At 34.4% G+C, this 18,164-nt stretch overlaps 1 protein-coding gene across 1 annotated transcript; it reads left to right on the top strand.

Annotated features, from left to right (window-relative positions):
- The first annotated feature begins 11,307 nt into the window (after positions 1-11,307).
- On the top strand, positions 11,308-17,837 carry LOC18447076 (phototropic-responsive NPH3 family protein NPY1). Its single transcript, XM_006857178.4, has 4 exons — positions 11,308-12,065; positions 14,434-14,503; positions 14,687-15,874; positions 17,069-17,837. Exons 1-4 carry the CDS (start codon positions 12,004-12,006, stop codon positions 17,579-17,581), a joined length of 1,833 nt encoding a protein of 610 aa, XP_006857240.1. The 5' UTR covers positions 11,308-12,003; the 3' UTR covers positions 17,582-17,837.
- Positions 17,838-18,164: the final 327 nt, after the last annotated feature.

Raw genomic sequence — 18,164 nt, 5'->3', positions numbered from 1 at the left:
ATGTGAGATTTTTGTGTCATCACCATTCTCCTTTTTTATTAACTACTTTTCATAATTTTTTATTAAACTAAAGTAATTATTTAGTGAATTTCAATATACAAAAAATTTCTCAATGTTTTTATAATTGGGATTGTATACAATAAGACCATTTACTTTTGGAATATGGAGGTCACAATTACTTATTACAACCATCTGATAGTTTGGGTGTATCACAAAGTTTAAAAAAAATTATTTTGAACTTTGAACTTGGTCAACGAAATAATTGTAGCTCCCCAATTTCACATCTAATGGTCAATATTTATTGTGACAACTTTGTATCAAAGGTAAATGTCCTCATCATATACTTTTCCTTTATAAGTTATTTTAATTTTTAAATTTGGGATAATATCAATAAAATGGTCAACTTATGTTAAAAAAACCATTAAAGGTGTCAAATCATTATATTTATTGTAGTTGCTTTTTAAGTTTCGCTCAACTTAATTACCACTTAAAATAGTATCGTTTCACTCAATTACTACTTAAAATAATATAATAAAATGATCAAATTACCCCTGGTTGGGATGATTATGAGGCACTACATGGTTTTTTTTTGGTACTTGATGGTACCCTTCAACTTATTGACTTGTATTATTGAGATTTGATTTACCCTACTAATATTACAATTGTGATTTACTTCACTTTATTATTGTGAAATGATTGATAGGTCTGTATATCTTTGTTTGTATTTATGCATTTAATTTAAGATAAAGGAAAGTATAGAATGAGACCTTTTACTGAGTGGCTACAATCATTCCATTGACCACGCTCAAACTTCAAAAGAAATTTTTTTGAAATTTTGTGATACATCCAAGCTAACAAATTTCACATTAAATGGTTGTTAGGAATTGTGACCTCCTTGTATAAAAAATAAATAGTCTCATTGTATACAATATCTTAAGATAATTTCATAAAAAAAAATATATAAGACATTTATCAACATTTTTTTCACAAATCACATACTTTAATTATAATTTTTTTTTCAAATTTTGATGGTCTGTATAGCCAAATGGCCTAATTTAGTTCGGCTCACTGGGCCCTCTAAAACAAATGAGAGACCCTGTTCATCCCAACAGTCCACTTTTTTGAACACTTGTTTGAACAACAACAAATAAATGAATCAATATAGTAGCATTGAACAACAACAAATAAATGAATCAATATAGTAGCATTAAGGAATGACAACTTAGAGAGGTGGCATAAAATATAATCTACAAATAATTATGAAAAGTAAATGATTTCATAAACTATAATCTCATAAATAAAAAAAATATAAATAAGAATATGTTAGTGAATATTTGAAAAAAGATAAGTTAACTGCTTTTAAGATTTGAAATTCTTCTTTCTTATGATAAAGTTCTTGATTGAAAGTAACCTCTAATGAGTTTTGAGGTATAGGTTTACTTTCATCAGGCCTAGGCCTGTAGCCAACCTTAATGCACGGATTTTTATACTCTTTTTCTTGTGATCCTCCTAAATACTTTTCTTTATCAACCTTTCTCGTGAAGCAATTATACAACTGGCATGTAATAACATGGACAAAAGGGTAAAAAGAAAGAAATAAAAAAGGTCAAAGTACCAAAACAGAATAAATATCTGTTCACACACCGAAGTGAATAATAATGGCATGAAACAAAGAGAGTGGAAATATTATTGTTTTGTGGCAGTATACTGTACTCACAAGACTTATTTAAAACATTTTTTTCAATTAAAAATTTTAAGAACCACTCAATAATCACTAGATTGAGTTCTCTTAGCACTTATATCTCACCTTTTAAAAAATTAGATGACCTCTGTTCAATCTTTACAAGTGCATAGAGAGTGCAATTTGGAAAAAAAAAAAATTAATCGAGTTAATCCATGGGTTGAATAGTTTATATTCCAAAAAAAATTCTGTCTTGAATTTAATCCTAGATTAGATTTCATCCTAGGAAATAAATGGACAGCATACTCTTATAGGAGCAAAACGTTTTAGTCATAAGAAAATACACTGCATAAAGTTTTAGTCATAAGAAAATGCAGTAACCATAACGGATATTTGCTCTTCGTTATAAAAAGGGAAATGTTTTAATAGGACTGCAAACCTATCAAAATAAGTAAAACCTCACCTCAAAACTACCGAAAATTATATTTTTGGCTTCGAAAAACTTTTAAATTGATCATCTCGATTTTAACTATTATAGTTGTGAAAAAACATAGGATTACAATCTCTAAAAAGAATGTATATTTGTACCACATTATCTAGACCGTTCATGTAACCCTAAAAATAAGTAATCATGGATCTATGAGATATGTACCCATTTTTTATTTACAAATTTCAAAATCATTGGAGGAAATTGATTTTAGGGCCATCATAAAGATTTCCATACCTAAAGTATTTCCAGGCCAAAGCTTTACTCTTTTTTTCATAAAGTTAGGCCTTATAGAAACTCCATCCCAAAGAAGAAGATAGAAAGAATATTAAGGCACATTTAGTATGGGTAAAAATATTTTCATAAAAGTATTTTCACATTAAATAATTCTCCCATTTGATTAGGTGTAGGAGTTTTTTCACACCAATTGATCCCATAACCTTTTTTTTCACACAAATTGGTAGCCAATTAGAATGAAAAAACTCTGATATCTAATCACATAAGGATACTCTTTCATGAGAAAACACCTAAAAAGCCCCTTTTTCTCCACGTTTTGCTCTGGAAATAACACCCCTCCCCCTCTCTCTCCAACCCCAACCTAAAATCAAATAAAACCTTACCTCAAATCTTCATGGAAAGCACTTTTGGCAACCGAAATCTCCATAGTGGTTCTAAAATCAATTTTCAACACCGACAATAACATTTAAAAATAAAAACGTGTACAGATCTTATGAATCTTTGAATACTTGTTTTTAAGAAGAATGAACAGTCTAGATAATTTGTTAAAAATATACACTTTTTTTTATTTTGAAATCCTAATTTTTTTATACAACTATAACGTTCAAGTCTAGATGATCATAAAAAGCTTTTCTAATACTTGAATTATAATTTTTGATGAATTATTAGGTGAAGCTTACTTATTTTGATAGGGCCGCAGTCCTGTCGAACCATTTTCCATGAATAAATAAAAAAACTATGCATGAAAGGGCCTTAAAACCCTTTCTCTCTCGCTCTCTCCAAATGTTCTTCTTGCACATAACAATGATGCGAATATTGGATAGGGGGCCTACACTCCAAAAGCAAAACACAGAGAGAAAATGAAACATAAAATAACAGTTGAGGGGTCTTCTCATATTATGAGAAGGCTCATGCATGCATCCGCCTATCATTGTGCATCATTGTTATGAGAGGCATGCGTAGCATAAAGTAAACCCCCATCACATGATGCAATCCTGACCTAATGCCTACGCTTCACAGTTACCATTTTTGCCCGTACTAAGAAGAGAGAGAAAACATCTCAACCTAAAAAAAATAGTAGAGAGAGAGAAAAAAAAATGGTAGAGAAAAAAGCAATAGAAATTATCGGTCTAAATTTTTTTTTTTAGAATTATTATTTTTAATTTTTAAAATTTATTTATTTATTCATATTCATGATTTTCATATGTTAGATATTACATATCTTTAAAACTTAAGTCTTAAAATGTATCTCAAAAATATATTTATTAAAAAACCTGTATTTCTATTAAAAAGCTTGTATTTCTATATATGCGGGCTTGACCGCATAGAAACCGGGTCCACGTGTAAATATCTCTCTTTCTGAAAGCTTCAAGATTCAATGAGAAAAAGAGAGAAATCAATTATTGCAGTATCTAAATAGGTGGGAGGACTTTGGGGTTTTAAAGGTAGGGAGTGGAGTACACAAAATGTGCTCTTATTACAATGAAGAAAAAGGGACCAATGATTAAAAACCGTAAATATCATATTGCCTTTCGATCGTGGTTGTCTCTGTGCTCCTAAATTAACCAAGGCAGGTAGAGAGGAGTATATTCTCATGAGCAGAGGCCAAACAGAAGGGCCAAATATGTGGCAATAAATTTCATGGACCATATGGTAACAACAAGGCCATGCTTTTGCACTACACTGTAGAGAGAGACAGGGAATCACAAGAGAAGATACCAAGATCTCCCTTGCTGGAAAGCAATGAAACATTGGGATTTAAATATGGGAAAAGTTAATATAGAGTCGAGGCTCTAAATAATCAAATTTGACCATATTTCAAAAATTTCACTAGAAGAGGTTGTTTTGATGTTATAATATCTTCAAGTTGATCATCTCGACATCAAGAACCATGGACATGAGAAAAAAATAGATTTCAAGTTTTGAAAATAGTGTATTTTGTAACACATTTTTGGACCGTCAATTTTCAATATTTGCAAGTTTTCAAAGATCTAAACTATTTGTTAAGCTTTTAAACTTTATAAATAAATATAAAAAGATACTTTAAGGCTATCACAAAGATTACCAATATTAAAACCACATTTCTCGATATCATTTGAAGGTGGGCTCTAATTTGATTGTTTAGAGCCTAAGCTCTATACAAACCGCACCTTTTAAATATAAGGGGGAAGAGATTTGTCGGGAAAGTTATGGGAAAAGAAGATATACCCTCCTTGAGATAGGGAGAAAAGAAAGAGATTCCAATCTATTTATATGAGACAGCACCATTGTCTATGCGTGAAAGACTGAGAGTGTCCCATTGTATGAATTAGTGTTCGACTAATCAGGCGACTTTGTTCCAACTCGACCGAGAAACTCGGACCAGCCACCTTGGATTAGGTGTCCAATTTGGGGATTTGAAAGTTAAAAAAAAAAAAAGAAATTCAAAGAAACCATAAAAATTTTTAAAAATAAGAAATATGTTTGTAACATAAAAAATTTATGTGTTCTATCGTGTTGGCAAAAATTGGAGAGTATTTTGATCATAAATGCTTATCTTTATAATTTTGCTTCTTTTTGGATTATTTCGATACTACCCCTAATCAGAAGTTGATTTTCAATATCTGTTTTTATACAACTTTTTTAATCTCATTTAAAAATATGTTTAGCTTGATCTTATTTTAAACATAGATTTTTTATTTTTTTATTTTCTTAACACTTCTTTTCTTTTGCCTAGCTGTTGTTATCCGAACCTGGCTATGGGCAAGGTTCGGCGGCCGGTTCATGCAATCGAAACCTTGGTGGGAATATCTCGTAACATGAGCACCAACTAGGGGTATTTGGGATCTTTCGTGTTGACGTTAAGATGTTATTGTTCTGAATCCATATGTTCAAAAAAGTTAAGATTCTTTCCCTATTATTGCCCCACGATAATTGGTGTTTTATTGCTGAATTTTAAAAAAATGATATTTCTCATGGATTGAGGATTTGAAGCATAGTAGGGCAAAATCCAGAATAATTAAAAGGAACATGATACAATGAGAATATTGATCATTGGTACAAGGTGATCACAATTAATCTTTGATCATTGGATGTAAAATTAGATAGTTGTATTTATTCAATTGACTAAGCTCAAACTTCAAAAAGAATTTTCTCAAATTTTGTGATACACCCGAGCTATCAGATTTCACATCGGATGGTTCCCTGTACCATATGTAGTATCATTGTATGCCATCCCTAATTAAAATACAATGTTGATAACCTCTCAAAAGTAGTATTTCTATTCAGAGTAAATAAATAAATAATAATTATAAGAATTTTATTAACATATGAAATCAATTTTTAGATATTTTATATGTTATTTGTTATGTTGTTGCGATGATGAAATCAATTTTTAGATATTATAACAATATTTTTTTTATGTAAGTATAATATTTCTATATTTTATCTCTTTTAGATTTTTTTGAAATATGTCTAGCTATAAATCAATTTTTTATGAATCCATGTTATATGTTTTCTTCCAACCTTAGTTGGGTTGTCTATGTGGCTTTTAATTTATTTTAATTTCACTATTTTTAAAATTTTTACCCCTTTTTTTTTGTACTTTTCAGGGTTTTTTTTGGCCTTATACACTTCTCATGGGAGTCCACTCAAACTCACCGAGTCGCTCTGCTCAGACGGCCTAAGCTGAGTTTGTGAACCTTACTCGGGTTTATTTTTTGCTTTAGATCCATGATTTTGTAGTTTAAGGAAATGGATTTGATTTTGCTTTTAATTCTTCGTTGTTCGTTGTTTTGATGAGCAACAAAGAATTAAAAGAATGATGATGAACGATTCAAGGATAAAGTTCACACTAAAAATTTATCATGATCAAGGTGGTTGAGATTATCGATTTATAAAATCTAGGTTAAAATTCCATCTCTAGAATGAAACTTTGAAGGACATTGTTTTTGGGTAATTCAATGGGGATGACAACCCCTACCTGTTTCTTTTCAAATAGTTTAGGAGTTAGTTTTTCAAATATGTTAGTGAGGACCACAACGTGGTGACTAGGATGTGGGGTGCTACCATCACAACCCCAACGCTTTTCTTTGGTGGTTCCAAGTTAATAATCACTACCTTTCTTTCTCATTCCCATCAATTATCAGTATCTTCTTTTTCATTCCCATCAATTTCTTGCCCAATGTTCACCAGCCAAAATTTAAAGCATTGTTTTAAAAACCGGTGGTTGGAAGCGGGAACTGTTGATCTAGACTCGGAATCAGTATAGACCGGCTCGGTTCCAACAAGGAAGTAGGAATCAGTCTGCTTGCATTGGACTTCCCAAACTTTATCAAGGCATTGGGCAATTTTGTCAGTGAAATAGGCGATCCAAACCGGGTTGTATTGCCCGGTTTTCACATATTATATTTTTTTATTTTATTTTGTTTTTAAAGTTTGTATTTTTATAGAGTGATTCTTAAAGAATGGGCCTGATGGCGGTTTATTGACACTAATTAGATTTCCGAAAGGCCAATTCACCGATCCAATTCAGTTTTAAAGTATCGTCATCTCTCTCTCACTCAGCGGGCCAAAATTTAAAGTATCGCCATCTCGCTGTCTCTTTGCGTGTGAGAGACCTACATGCATAGTAAATGCATGCAGCCTTATTAACTTCCCCAGTTGTGGCCTCAGCTGATTCTCCATCCTTTGTAATAAATGGCCAACACTCTCTTTTGTCCCTCACATTTCCCTAATGTGACTTTTCCCTTGTCCTCTATCTTCCCTTTCTTCTCTTCATTTGCTTTTCTAACATATCTAACTCTAATGCCGAGACCCTCTCTCTCTCTCTCTCTCTTTCTCTCTCTCTCTCTCAGGGGTTGCAACGGGTCAGGTCGGGACTGGCCACAGACCCGATTAGACCCAGATCAAAAAAATATAGTGTTGGATCCAAATCTGGATTTGGATTTGGATCCAAAATTATAGTATGGGACCCGAATCCAAACCCGACCAAACTCAGACTCGAATAATTTTCAAGTCCAAAATTTAGACCTAAATCTAACCCGTCGAGTTCAATTTTGTAACTCATACCTGAACCCAAATCAGGTCTACCCCTCAAATCCGGCGCCAAGTCCATTGCCACATGGACTCTCTGGTAACCCACGTGTCAACAACTCATTTTCCATGACTCGGTCCTTACTTGCGGATCACAAGTTGGGTTGTCTCTTAGAGGAGAAAGCGATGGGAGTGGAGCTGAAGTAGCTTTTATTTTTTTGGGGGAGAGATGGCCAACCCTCCATTTAAAACCAGTACACACACAACTTTGGAGAATTCTTAAAAAGGCTTAAAAAAACCGGAGGAATGTTTGTTTGGTAGTTGGAAAGTCCATTGAGTTTGTGTATGTTTAATGCAAACGAGTAATAATATTAGGAGAGGTCCCTTTGAATAGAGAGTGGTCCCCTTTTTGGGGGCACATCAATCACATTTCATCATTAGATGGTTCATAGCTCATGTAAATAAAAGCATAGAGATCAAGGGACCATCTTTTTCAATTGGGAAATTTTCGTGACTGCCCTTGCCCCCTTTTCGGTATTACAAACTTCAGGCACTTTTGTCTTCCCAAAATTATACTAGAGTAATTTATTAAGGACACAAAAAAAAAGGGGCAAAAATTACGTAGAAGGTCTATGTCCAAGGATGGCCCCGTTTTTTATTTTTCAGTTTTTTTGTTAGTAGGGCAGTGCCCTAGTGTGAGGGGCAATGCCCAGTCCAGAAGGCAGTCCGAGGTTGGCAACCTCGAACCGCCCTGAAGAGTACCAAAGAAGGTGGTCCGAGAATGGGCAGCTCATACCACTTCCGAATGCTTAGCAAAGTCAGTCTTTGCGGTCCAAGGATGCCAACCTATGACCACTTTGAACAGCACCACATAAAGTAGTCCGATGAAGCTAACATCAGACCGACCCGGCACTACCCCAACCATTAAGGCACAACCTTATTATCGAAAAAACTCAAAAAGAAATAAAATAAAATACGGCTCGAAGACGATAATTTTGACAAACATAAAAAACCTCAAATTGATCGACCTTCTGCGTAATTTTAACAAAAAACTGACTCATTTTCTACTTTAGTTTTTTTTTTTTGTCCTTACGTAATTCACTCGTTATACTATCCTACTTTTTCTTCTTTTTCTTTTTCCTTTTTATATTAGATAAATTTAAATCCTATTTTTTATTAGAATATAAAAACAATATATATTGGGCGCGGTTTGTGTAAAGTCAAGGCTCTAAACAATCAAAGTAAGGCGCACCTTCAAATAGAGTCGAGAAATGTGGTTTCAATATTGAAAATTGTTGTGATAGTCTTAAAATATATGTCCATCTTTAATTATAAAATTTAAAGCTTTAAAAATAGTGTAGATCGAGTACATCTATGAAAACTTGAAATCTCAAAAATTGACAATCCAAAAATGTATTACAAGATACACTCTTTATAAAACTTGAAATCCATTTTTTTTCATGACTTTTCCAAAAGATCTTTCTAGTTATGGAACTTCTTTTAGAAAAGGAAAACACTTAGGTAAGGTCGCAACCTTAAAATGTAGAATTAAAGATGCACTTTAAAAATCTATCAGAAAATGTTGTTTTAATGTTGAAAAACCCTCTAATTAATTATCTTAGCATCGAGATGTATGAATATGAAAAAAGAAAAAGATTTTGAGTCCCAAAAATAGTGCATCTTGTAATATGTTATTTAGGCTGTCAATTTTTAAGGTTTTCATATATTTATAGATCTACTTGATTTTAACTATTTTTGAAGTTTAAAAATTTATAGTTAGATATGAAAATAGATTTTCAGATAATTTTAAAAAACATTTACACCAAAATTCCATAGTTATGATAAAATTTGAAGGTGTGCCTTAATTGATCAAAGTGCCATATCAAAGGTACGATATTTTATTGTTACGAGGTCAGCTGAGTTGGAGCGTTCAACCTCAAATTGCAACATTGAAAGCCTTCCCATATTATAGTTGGGTTTGAATGGTATTTTCAATTAGATTATCTATTTATCTACATATTGGTTTCATCCGATATTTTAAAATTAGGAATCATTCATCCATAAAATCCATGTCGGGTCGTTAAATCAGTGATCCGAAGCAGATTTGGATTGTTCTGATTTAGTGATTTGGAAAATATTAGTAAATAAAATAAAAATCAGGGTTTATGAGATGGAGATTCAAGAGGACCTAAGAAAATATTATACCAGCTTAAAAAAAAAAGAAAACAAATAATATGACATAATTTAGGGGGAACTAGGTCAGGATCCACACTATTCTAGAATTAGTTCGGTCCAAATCATTGTTAGAAAAACCGAGCCATCTAATCGGTAACCGCCCGGTTAGATTGGAACTAGCCACGTGCCTGTTTTGGTTTCGGGCAGTTTTGGTGATCGCCTGTTATTTTAAAAATAAAAATACAAAAATATATATAAAAAATCTCAAAAATAAGGAATTTGATTTTAATACATTTTTTAATATTTTTTACATTATGATAAATATTAAAAATTATTTTGGTCATTAATACTCACTTTTAAAATCCATTTAATTTTCAACTTCATTTGAATGCGTTTTGTTTTAATCATTATTTAAATACCTTTCATATTTTAGTAGATTTTATTTTTGTATTTTTTTATTTTTTTCAACAATTTTTTACCCGTACGAGACTTGCTTGGTTAGGTTCGTTAAACCGCTTTCGGTCCCATGTCCGGTTAACCGTTCTGGTTCGATTTGCGAACACTGATCCAAATTGATTCCCATCCAAATCAATGAGAAATTGCATGACCCTAAAACATTGGTTTCATCAATACGTGGCTGTGTTTTTCTTATGGGTTTAGATACAATGAGACTATTTATCGTTATTACAATTAGGTCATAATCATTCATACTCATTGGATGTCAAAATGGATGGCTTGAGCTAATCATGAATTTGAAATTTTTTTTTTTTTAACTTTAGGCATTTTCAATGACATTCTTACAACAACCTAGTTTGAAATCCAAAAGACAAGAGTGATTATGACCTCCTTATACAAAAAACAGACAGTATCTTTATATACTTTTTTTTTAAGTCCGTTTAGAAATGAGTCACCTTTTAAAAATATATTTTTGAGATGGATTTTTGGACGTAATTTTTAAAGACATGTAATCTCTAACATAGAGATTATGAATATGAAAAAACAAATAAATTAAAAAAATTAGAAATAATATTTCTATTAAAAAAATATTTGGGCGGTTAGTTTCAATTGTTTTTAGATGGACCACCTGTTTGCATCCACATTTAAGATGAACGCTTTATACCTTGGGACCACGTATTTTAAATATGCGGTGTAGCCCACGTGAAACCATTTTTTTTATAAACCTAATTGTACTAGATTATTATCACTTAAAACTTTTTTTCAAATTAATTGGGGTAAGACTACAAGAATCTCAATCTGTTTCTATTAAGAACATTACTCACATTGATGCCAACTTAGCTGCACTAAATAAGCTTTTTTTCAAGAACTTACTCAAAATACCAAAGCAAAGCAAGGACAAAGTTTTTCACAAAAATATCTTAATAAAAATTTATATTTTCTCATGATATTTTTCCAAAAAAAAGAAAAAGAAAATGGCATATTCATTCCCTTTTCCTGTTAAAGAGTTGAAACATCCGCAATTTGTGAAATATCGACGAAATTTCGTGCGAAATAGGCTATAATAACTTAGGCCGCAAGGCCATTTATTCATGGTCCCTCGGTCAGAAGGTCATTTAATACCGCTTTAATATAAACTCGTTTGCAAGTAAGGTTACTCTCGATATTAATGATTAGTGCGAGGGTCAAAATGGGCACATGAAGGACTGGCGTGGCTAACGGAATAAAAAGAAAAGACAGAGGACTGCCCTACGCAGTCGGGTCCCCCACCCCACACTCCTCAGACCACCTCTGCAAACCCTGGATCTTGCCTCTCTCTCTCTAGAAACATTCTCTCTCTAGAAATTTGCTCTCTCTCTCTCTCTATAAATTCTCTCTCTATCTCTATCTCTATTTCTCTTTCACAGTTTCTCTCTCTTGAAATTGCTCCCATGAATTATTTCACTGGAATCCATTAATAGCTTTCTGCAATTTCTCTCTCTAAAAATAGTAGCCCATAAGGAAACGAAGATTTGCAGGTGCTCTTCTCCATAAATATTCATTTATTTTGCTGCACTCTCACTCTTATCTCCACTCGTTCTAAACAATTGAGGTGCAGTCTCTCTCTCCATTTGGTTCTCTTTCTCTCTCTAAACGGTTGAAGGGGAGTAAGTACTGTGGGAGCAGTAATCTCTGATGGAATTTAAGGCGCCTCTTCCTTACTAGTCATGGATCCCGATGCCCTAGAAATAGACGGGAATGGAGGCTTCGGACATGGGTTTTAGGGGAAGGTTCAGAGCTCTATGAACCTAGTTTTTGATTCTCGAAGGAGCGCTGGTTCTTGAAAACCGCTTTTGGTTTGATAAGCTGTTTTTGGGAGTTGTGTTTTTTTGTTTTAGAGTGGTATTTGGTAGCTTTTGGTGGTTTTGAAGACTGAAACTGCGGTTTTGACGAGGGTGAAGACAAGGTTTTGGAGATGAAGTTCATGAAACTGGGCTCAAAGCCTGATTGTTTTCGGGGAGATGGCAATAACACAAGGTACGCTTTTTTTTTTTTAGCTTTGTTCTATGAATTTTCACCTGCTTTGTGATTTTTTCTAAGATTCTTCACTTTTTTTCTTCTTAATTTTATACTGGGATTTGTAGTTTTTGAGCTTATTCGAATGCTTATTTATTGTCTTGAATGTTGAAATTGCACGGTTTTGTATGATTGTTGGAGTTTTTTTTTTTTATATATATATTTATTTTATATAATGGGATGGATGGTTCCTGTGCTTACTGCCTGTGTCTCGAAAGGTTGTGTTTCAAACTTGTTTTTGTAAACCCTTCTATTTGCCCTCGAAGTGTTGATTTAATGACTTGAGTGCTTTCAGTTGCCCCCATTTCTTTGAATTTTTTCCTTAACTTTCAAAATATAATATATCTTTTGTTGTGCTTGTCATTCACGAACTGCACACTCTGCATTTGGTTTGGGAATGTGTGTGTGTGTGTGTGAGAGAGAGAGAGAGAGAGAGAGAGAGAGAGAGAGAGAGAGAGAGAGAGAGAGAGAGAGAGAGAGAGAGAGAGAGAGAGAGAGAGAGAGAGATTTTGTGCACGGCCCATTATAAGAAAAAAATTAAAGAAATAATGGAGACATTTTAAATTGCTGTAAACAACAGAAGCAGCTAAAAGATGGCAAAAGCATGCAAAAAAACAAGAAGCAGACAGGTAAGAGGAATCTGGAAGCAATGAAAAGAGAAAACATTCACTAAAAAGCTGCATTTGTTTGTGGGGGTGTACATGCTTGTTCTTCTGTTAATGTAGGAAACTAATAAAGAGACATTTGATAAGGAAAATCATACACAAATGGAAGAAAGCGAAAAAAAAACAAAAAAAAAAAAAAAAAAGGAAAAGTGATAAAGTGGCCTTTAATAGAAGGGTGCAGTTTGTATAGAGCTGAGGCTCTAAACAATCAAATTAGAGCCCACCTTCAAATAGTGTAGAGAAATGTAATTTCAATAATGGAATGTTTTGTGATAGCCTTAAATTATAGTTTATGAAAACGTGAAAATTTTGAAAATTGACCGTCTAAAAATGCGGTACAAGATGCACTATTTCTACAACTTGAAATCCATTTTTTTCTCATCTCCAAAGATCTTGGTGTCAAGATGATCAATTTGATGATATTTGGGCATGAAAACAACCTCTTCTTGTGAAAGTTTTGAGGTAGCCTCTAATTTGATTGTTTAGAGCCTAGGCTCTATATAAACTTTACTGTTAATGGAATAGGCAGAAAGATAAAGGAACCAGTCTATTAAGAAAATAGAAATGATTTTATGTGATAAAGAGAGTTTTTAGTAGTAGGAAAATTGGGTGATTTTAGGAGCAGCAATAAAGGAAGTAAAAATGAAAGAAAGAGATGGAAAAAAGTAGACCGAGCTTAGCCTTAACATCTATCATTTTCCTTAAAAACAAAAGAGAGACCAAGAAAAGCAAGGAAAAGAAATGTGTCTTTTACTTTTTCTTTTTTGGTTGTCAGAGAGAAAAATAATGTCGATAAAAAATTACGGAAAAAAATAAAAAAAATTATTCATCTGAAATTGTTTGCTCATTTCTCGCATTCTTCTATTTCTTGCACATTTGCTTCTTTTTGTTGCTGTTTTCCTTTCTGTTAACATTCTTGTACATTTGTTGGTTTGTTTTGTTTTTTACATTCTCTTTATCCCCCTGGTTTATAGTTTCTCATTGCCCTTTCCTGTTTCTTCCAAGTATGCTTTATTTTTGTAAATTTTTCTTCGTTCGGTTCGTTGTTTTTTTTTTCTTTTGACAAAGGTGTGTTTTTTGACAAAACTCTTGCTGTGTCATGGTAATCCAAGTCATTAACCTGCCGCATTATGCTACCAACTGGGAGTCAATGTGACCTTGTTGATTCAAATTTTCTATTTTGTTCTAATGCATCAAACTCTTTGTTCATTGTATTGTTCCTAAAGTATCTTGATTGTAGGACGTGGGTTCGCTAATGGAGGCAAGGTTTGTCTATGTTCGACTGTTGTGTAGTTGTGAAAAGAGAAAAACATTATTAACTTGGGAAACCAGAAATGAGAATGTGATACATGCGAACTTGAATGTATAATTCCATATTGAGGGTTGTAACTGCTTTAAAGGGCTTCAATGACGAACAATTCATCACAACTCTAGTTTTGCGAGTAAACGTATACGAGGAAGTGTTTTGTCAACTTGCTGCTTCAATAGTCATCTACAAAAAATGGTCTTCTTGTCTTCTTTTTTGAGGCTTGGAAAGAGATTTCGTCTCCAGTCAAGGGACTTTTCATATAATGTCAAATAGCTCTTTTAGATTTTCTAGTGATAATTTGTGATCTTCTAGTGTGATGCTTTTGTGCTAAGAAAATTGTTATTTTTTTATGCAGGTATGTGGCGTCAGAATTGGCAACAGACATTACCATATTCGTTGAGGAAGTCAAGTTCTATCTGCATAAGGTAAGTTATCCATCAATTCGAGTTATCAAAAAAGAAGAAAAGAAATTTCTCTACCAATTGATACTTCCCATAGTGGAATATGAACTACAGAAAGCTTTCCAATCCTCCCTCGATTTACCATATTGACATGTGATGAAACTTTTCCTCTCTTAAAACCCTTAGCCCTTTCTGTCATCCATGCAGTTCCCCCTTCTATCCAAGAGTGGGCTCCTGCAAAAGCTGGTCTCAAAAGCCAACAAAGAAAACATTGATGAAGTTCGCCTATTCGATTTCCCTGGTGGCCCAAAAGCCTTTGAAATATGTGCCAAATTCTGTTATGGCATGATAGTAACCCTAAATGCCTACAATGTTGTGGCTGCTAGATGTGCTGCTGATCACCTTGAAATGACTGAAACCATCGAGCGAGGAAACCTAAATTATAAGATCGAAGTCTTCTTAAGCTCGAGCATTTTTCGAAGCTGGAAAGACTCCATACTAGTCTTGCAAACAACGAAGTCTCTCCTGCCTTGGTCTGAGGATTTGAAAATAATTGGAAGGTGTATAGACTCAATTGCATCGAAAACCTCAGTTGACCCATCAAAGGTTGATTGGTCATACACCTGTAAATGGAGGAATTCAGAAAATCCGGTTGAAAATGTTGCTGGTTTTCGGCAAGGTGTCAAATCTGCTCCTAAAGATTGGTGGGTCGAGGACATATGTGAATTGGATGTTGAGCTATATAAGAGAGTAATGGTGGCTGTGAAATCAAAGGGGAGAATGTCAGGTGACCTTATTGGAGAAGCATTGAGGGCTTATGTTCTTAGATGGATGCCTGATGCTGTAAAGCTCGCCCCCCCGAATTCTAATGATTTTGAAGGATTTTCAAGCAAAAATAGGGCTTTGATAGAGACCATTGTTTGGTTATTACCCACTGATAAGATGAAGGGTTGTTCTTGTAGTTTCTTGCTCAAGTTATTGAAAGTTGCAATCATGGTTGAAACCAGTGAGGACTCGAGGCAGGAGCTCGTGAAGAGGATTGGTCTGAGATTGAATGAGGCATCAGTGAATGACTTGCTCATCCCCTGGGTTGGGTCAGAAGGCAAGATCGTGTATGATGTAGATCTTGTGCAGAGCCTTGTGGATCGGTTTAGTGTGAGAGAACAGGGTTCACAGGGTAGTGACTCTAGTGAGACAAAGAAGAGTGGGCTGATTGTGGATCGAGGCCATGGGTCATGGATAGAAGTGGGAAAGGTGATTGATGGGTATCTGGCAGAAATAGCTCGGGACCCTAATCTTCCTCTTTTTAAGTTTGTCAATCTCTCAACGGCTGTACCAGCTGATGCAAGGCCAGTTCATGATGGGTTATACAGGGCTATTGACATTTATCTGAAGGTAAGCTCTTTAGCGCTTTACTCAATTTTTGTTCTCCATTTGTTTGAACTGAAGCCTTATATATTGGGAGAGTATACTACTAGGGCTTTTTTGAATTTTTGTTCTCCATTTGTTTACTGAAGCCTTATATATTGGGAGAGTATACTACTAGGGCTTGTTTGATGTACTTGTTGTCACTGATAATTCACTATTTCAATGGAGTTAATCTTGATAATGAATTATCTGTTGTTTGACAATATCCATCATAAAGTCATATGAGATAAACTCAGAGGCAGTTTTATATAGAAAGTTTATCTTTTTGAAAAGTAGTTTTTACTTTAATTCATTGTGATTCTTGGAAATCCAATTTTTTGGCCAGAGCAGCTGGTAATCACTTAAAATGTTAAACAATTAAATCATGTTATACAGTAAACAAAATATGTACTAAATAATTAACAAGATAATATTGTCCTGAGTATTTTAGTTTTAGATAAGTTAGTGTATTTCAGATAAAATTAATTGTCTTTCAAACAGGCCCGTAATATATGGGTTATGGAAAACCATGGTTCATTGGAGTCATACCTTAAATTAAGGTTGGTGATGGAGAGAGAATGGAACCTTTCAAAAAGAGGGATGACCTCGATGTTAATTCCCACTCCTCACCATTACTTAATGGTGGCACTTGGTATTCACATGGTCCAATGAGGTAGTGGTTAGAGCTAGGAGCAATGTGTTTTCTGTCTTCAAAAAACGTTCTGAGGTTATTTACTATTAGTGGAGTAAACAATATGATAAGGAATGTTTTTAGTGGAGTAGTGGTAACTTACTGCAATTTGTGGGTAGTCATCAATCATCATCTTGGTGGGCACTCAAACAATTTTAGGTTTATGGATTATGATTAAGCTAGAAAAGGATGTTTCTGCCCTGTTATGCCACACCCAGTTTCTTTATATTTTATTTATAACTAATTATGCTGTTGGATTTGTAATCAGCATATTATGACATTTGTAACTCAGAGTTGTCAACTTGATCGCCTCTCTCTCTCTCTCTCTCTCTCTCTCTCTCTAACACGCACACAATCACCAGCATCTGATGCTCCTGACGTTGGCACCGTCTCTTCTCAGTTACTCTAGGCCATCTGTTTATCACCTAAATGAGTCTCTCCCTATCTTGTTGAAAACACCTCTGAGTGATGATTCTCTTGTGAGAATTCAGGAGCATCCTGGGCTGACCAAGGGAGAGAAGAAGAAGATTTGCAGTCTAATGGACGTCAAAAAGCTATCCATGGAGGCGTGTGTCCATGCTGCACAAAACGAGCGTCTCCCTCTTCGCGTGGTAGTTCAGGTCCTCTTCTTTGAGCAAGTCAGGGTCTCCAACGCAGGCCTAACCACATTAGTGGAGAACCCAAATGAGTGTGGCTCACATGAGAGCTCCCAGTCAGCTACAAACACAGACGAAGAGTGGGATCACACTATAAATGAGCTCAAACCGCCAAAGCAAGACTTAGGTTTTGCAGCTAAAATTGGGTCAGGAAAGAAGAAAAGTAAGGTTAAAGTTGGCGCATTATTGCCTTCTAGATCGAGAAGGATTTTTGATAGGATTTGGCCGAGCAAAGGGGAGACCAGGAGTTCAGAGACCTCAGGGAGCTCACAAAGCCCAACTTCAGTGAACCCAATTGAGGTGAAATCCACCACTGGTTCAAGGAATAGGAGACATTCTGTTTCATAGTTGGTATTTGGTTTAGGTGGAGGGTTGGCGTTTTGCTGTAAAGGGCACAAAGGGCTTTTTGTTATGGTTTTGAAATGATTCTAGTGTTTGTTAGGCTTCTTTTCCCTTCTTTTTTTTTTCAGCAGGCCAAGGGGAATGGAATGGTGGGTAAGGTGGACTAACTGGTTTTGGGGTCTCTATTATGCTCTGGCTCTGCTGATGTATCATTATCTTTCTAACCACGTCTAAATCCTAAGTGTAAGATTTTGTGTGTGGATCTCTCTCTCTCTCTCTCTCTTTCTCTCTCTCTCTCTCTGGTTTGGTAAGGTGGGGCTTGATCTCATTATCACAGTTCAAAATGCAAAGACCTGTTTCCTAATTCCTTTTTAACCCAAAAGAAAATTTGAGGTGTTACTATGGGAATGGCCATCTTTTATCAAATTGACTAATCTTGATATGTAACTTGAACTTATATGACAATTTTGTATTATTGTGCACGCCAATCTTGGATCCAGTTAGGGCTACCAGCGGGCTGGACCGGCCCAAAATTCCAAGTGAGGCCCGGCCCGGACTGAAGACCGTTAATGGTATGTTAAAAGACTTT

Source organism: Amborella trichopoda, chromosome 12 (assembly GCF_054954075.1).
Source record: "Amborella trichopoda isolate Santa Cruz 75 chromosome 12, AtrichopodaSantaCruz75HAP2 v2.0, whole genome shotgun sequence".
NCBI lineage: Eukaryota > Viridiplantae > Streptophyta > Magnoliopsida > Amborellales > Amborellaceae > Amborella > Amborella trichopoda.
This window is presented reverse-complemented; position numbering and strand designations above follow the sequence as displayed.

What these genes read in the sequence shown, in the direction of transcription:
- LOC18447076 (XM_006857178.4), top strand. Translation starts at nt 12,004, where the DNA reads ATGAAGTTCATGAAACTGGGCTCAAAGCCTGATTGTTTTCGGGGAGAT. An exon ending in GGAGATGGCAATAACACAAG is followed by an intron (nt 12,066 to 14,433) that starts GTACGCTTTTTT and finishes TTTTTTATGCAG; the next exon opens with GTATGTGGCGTCAGAATTGG. An exon ending in CTATTGACATTTATCTGAAG is followed by an intron (nt 15,875 to 17,068) that starts GTAAGCTCTTTA and finishes GTGAGAATTCAG; the next exon opens with GAGCATCCTGGGCTGACCAA.